At 39.8% G+C, this 4,420-nt stretch overlaps 1 protein-coding gene across 1 annotated transcript; it reads right to left on the bottom strand.

Moving 5' to 3' along the window:
* Window positions 1-626: 626 nt before the first annotated feature.
* LOC141369522 (zinc finger CCHC domain-containing protein 12-like) lies at window positions 627-3,878 on the bottom strand. The gene is made up of 2 exons (XM_073876372.1): window positions 3,477-3,878; window positions 627-2,948 (listed from the first exon to the last, which is right to left on the bottom strand). The coding sequence occupies exon 2, from the start codon at window positions 2,322-2,324 to the stop codon at window positions 627-629; it is 1,698 nt and encodes a 565-aa protein (XP_073732473.1). The 5' UTR covers window positions 2,325-2,948; window positions 3,477-3,878.
* Between the last annotated feature and the right edge of the window lie 542 nt (window positions 3,879-4,420).

The raw sequence follows: 4,420 nt of genomic DNA on the forward strand, positions 1-4,420 counted from the left end.
AATCTTTTGCCCTGCTGGGAGAATTTCATTTGTTCTTCCTTTGAGTTTTACTAAGCCTAGCCTTCCACTTGAAGCCTGTTTTTGTCTCTTACTCAGTACTTTCCAAATTTGATCATAACCATAACGAGAGGAACTAGTCCACTCAGTTGACTGATTACTACATTGCTCATATATGACATCCAAAGTATTAGTGCCAATCAACAGGGGAACGTCATTGTTTGAACTAACATCTGGCACAACCAAAGCAAGGGTATGTATCTCAGGTTCAGACTGGGTGAAATCTTTAGGGAACTTTATACAGACCTCAATGTAGCCTGAATAAGGTACTAGCTGACCATTGGCACCCTCAACAGCAAGCAATTTGTCAATAGGTTGTATAGGCTGGTCAGAAAGGTGGTTATTATAAAATGACTGAGCAATAGTTGTGACCTGAGAGCCTGTATCTAATAGACAATTGCACTCAGTCCCACCTATTTGGACGACTGCAGTACATTTTCCTCCAATTAGCTGTTTTGGCAGCTTTTCAAGTTTTGAGACAATGTGTGTCTTTAAGGCACATAACTGGCTTTTAGAAGTGGGACATGAACTTTTCATGGCCTCTGCATGTCCCTCAACAGGGGCCTCAGCTAGTTTAAATCTTGTTTGTCCAGTGAAACATTTTGCGCATCCCAAGCACGCTGCTTGTCTCTAAGCACTTTCTTTTTTTCTTGCACCAAGACTGGGTTTGGTGCATTATTGCAGGTGGCAGCAATATGACTATCCTCACCACATTTAAAACAATACCATGGCTTAGGCCTTGAAGCAGAAACAGGAGAGGTTGGCATGGGTCTTACATCTGACTTTTGATCAACTGGCTTGGTTTTGTCACGCTTAGGGGCTTTCGCCTGGACCTCTTTCCGTTCATGAATGGACAGAAGCTTAGCAACTTGAGTTTGCAGTTTAGCTATTTGTTTTTGCAGGGGCTGTACTGCGGCAGAAGGAATATGGTCGTTATCACCCGGTAAGTCAGAGGTTACGAAGCACATGTTACAGGCAGCTTGTACATTTGGTTGCATCTTTGCTTTCGTCACACCAAGGTGCTGTCTCATGCGACTACTCTTAGCTGCCTGCCGATCCTCTTCTGTGCGGAGCATAAGTAGTAGCTCTGGAAAGGTTGGAGGCTTTTGTTTGCGCTGTTCAAGCTGAAGGTTGGAAATCAGGGAGTTATTCCAGCACCCCCTGCAGAACTGTCTCAACAGCTGCCTATCTGACTCACTGGGGGCGAGGCCATTGCTCCTTACAACAGAATTCAGTGCAGTTTGAAGGCGATGGAGGTAGTCCGAGGGTTTTTCACCTGCATTCTGATTAAGATTTAGAAAAGCGGCAAAAAGCTCATCTCCATCTCCAATTGCAGCAAAAGCAGAATCAAGGAGATCCAGGTAGGCTTTAGGTGAAGACAGGGGACCTAAAGGTTTGATTATGTTAGACGCAGGAGGTGAAAGACTCTCAATGATCTTCCGAACAACTTGTGCATCACTAATCATAGGATCATTTAAGTAGAGACTGACTGTTGCGCGCCAGGTATCATAATCAACCTCGAAATTTTGGTGAGGGACTCTGCCAGAAAAGGGTTTCAACTTTAAGGGTGAATGAAGTTGCGAGGCTAGTTCACCACTTTTAACAACATGCTCTACTACCACACGTTGAACCTCTGGCGTAGTAAGCTGGCTGGTTGAGAGCACTACAGGTGTACTATTAGCTCTTGCAGTGTGAGTACTTATAGGAACCTCAGGTACAAACCCTGTATCATCTGAAGGTCTACGTGACTGCCTCTGAAACCCATCATTAGACACTGCCACTGGTTCATGAGGTAACGAATGCGCATCTGTATCCAAGCATGGATCAGCATCAAGCATATGCTGATCTGCAACAGAATCACTGATCCTACTGAGTTCATCCTGGAGGATATCTGCAAATTGCTTCCCACTCAACTGTGCTAATTGTTTAAGCTGAGAAAGGTAGGCTCTTGTTGTAGTGTTACCATGAATCTCACTGATTATGCTTGCGAGACTCTGAACATGACAAACTATTTCAGGGTCTTCCCGAAGAGTTCTGCTATAAGGTAAGGGAAGCGCCTTTAAGGCTGTTATTGCACTACTCTGCTCAAATTCAACTACTGTCTGCCCATAGAACAGGGATTGAGCGTCAGTTATTTTTACCTTTCTTGATATGCGCCCATATTTACTCAAAAACTCAAAAATGTCATCATCAACAGAAGTGTTTGACAACCCACTTACTAGAACACAATTGGGCACTTCTAAATTTTCCTTGGATACTACATCCATTTTCCTCTAGTACAATGAACTGTATCAGTGTATATACAGAGAATGAAATCAAATCAATAAAAATAACAGAAAAATGGATTCATGCACCATCAATTATCTCCTGGCTGGCTCGCCACGTTTTACTGTGTAACCCTTGTATAGGTAAATACACACTAGGTTCGGTTTGGATGATAATGCTTAAATCAAGATTTTATAATCAACTGTTTTCATTTAACAAAAAAATGAATTAAAGACAACAAGTAAAATGCATTTGCAACGTAACTTGTATTAACTCAACAAGAATAAAAATAAACAATTACAATAAACGTGTGTGTGTGTGTCTTATCAGTATAAGTGTATAGTTTGATCAATGATCAACCATTGGTCAGTTCGATTCACGTTGCTGAGCTCAGATTTAGTCGGTTCCAGTTCAATGGAAAAGAGTTTGAATCAGTGTCAATTAAAGTTCCAGAAAAGGGAAAAGATTATCCATAGGTTGCGGATTATGTTTTATACTGTCCTACCACAGCACTGGTGATCAGGAGTTGCCTGAACATAAAGATCTGCTGAAAGTTTCAACATTCAAGCTGGTTGGCTCGCCATCCTCCATCCGGAAGAGAAATCAATTCAATCAAAAAACCTGGCCTGCACAAAAACAGGCACAAACATCACTATTACATTCATCACAGTCTGTTGTGAACATTTGTACTAATGCACATCAAAATTATACTTCAAAATGTCAACATTTTGAAAGTTAACCATTTCAGAATAACATATACATGGATACATACATACATGTTTCCCACATATTATGCATTTGACAATATTAATATGGTTCAAAATTGTACTTCTTTAACATAACTGAACAACTTCAGCTCATAAAAACACAATGTGGTATGATTTTGGTCTATATAGAAGATTAATACAACATTACTATGAATCTTTAAACACAACAATTTGTATCTTACAATCTCATGTACTTGCATATGAAACAACAAATTGTTCTTTCATAAATCACATCATACCATCATATACACACATTACATCTTATGTTGATGAAATCACCAATCAAAACAATCATTTGATTAATAGTTTTATACAACTAAATCACGCTGTGACTAGCAGCACATGCTAACCGCACATGACATCACATGTGATTATATGATCACTCACCGAGATTCAATGAACGTGCTTTCCGTCTCGGGATAAAAATAAAAATAAAACAAAAACTCCAGCAGTTCCTTGAACTTATACAAAGAAACTCTTAAACCAATTTTAACAAATAAAACAGTTTGAAGCCATATTTACATGAGTTTAGCTTTCCGCTGTTCACATCTTAGTTTGCATCTCCCTCCGTTCTCACACACATCCACTCGCTCTGCAAGGGGCGGAGCTATAACATTTTTTAACCAATCACAATGATCCCTTCATAACTCACTCAGCTATCGCTAAGCAGATCTGCAGAGTTCAGTTTTACACATAAATATGATTGGTGGATTTTCTTGTATGTTACAGACTAACAGAGATATAAACAAACACTTTAACTCCTTATTGTCAGGACCATTTTCTAATGGGGTTACAGTTAGTTCAAATTGCATAACTATGTTAATGAGTAGATGTCTTTAATGCTGTAATTACACTATAGGGATTTTTCAGATAAAAAGAATTATGTAAAAGCCAAAGCGCGAAAGTTTAACATCTGTTAGATGAAATAATTAACCCACCAGCTCTATATCCCTGTCGATGTGTCGTCTGAACCTTGAGGGAAATGAAGAAAGGTTCGGCGTCAACCTCTGCGGATCCACACGCCGCCGTCTTCTCTTCATAATCTTGTTTGTGTTGTCTTCTCATAGCCAGAAGCCAAAAGTTTATGCTTCTGTCGAAGAGGACGATGTTTTTAAGTCGATGACATTCAATTTGGAGGGAAACTGTGCTTTTGTTCTATGTTATTTGTTTTCTTGAGGGCAATGCTTTTTTCCACTTCATGAATTAAAAGGCAGGTCTTTAAATGAAATCTTTTCTTCCACCACAGATTGAGAATCTTAAGAACTGACCCTCGGGTGGGAAAATACGTTTGCATGCTGGCTGGGTTTTGCTTAGACACGACTGACAAGATC

This window comes from Misgurnus anguillicaudatus, chromosome 14, assembly GCF_027580225.2.
Source record: "Misgurnus anguillicaudatus chromosome 14, ASM2758022v2, whole genome shotgun sequence".
NCBI classification, from domain to species: Eukaryota; Metazoa; Chordata; class Actinopteri; order Cypriniformes; family Cobitidae; genus Misgurnus; species Misgurnus anguillicaudatus.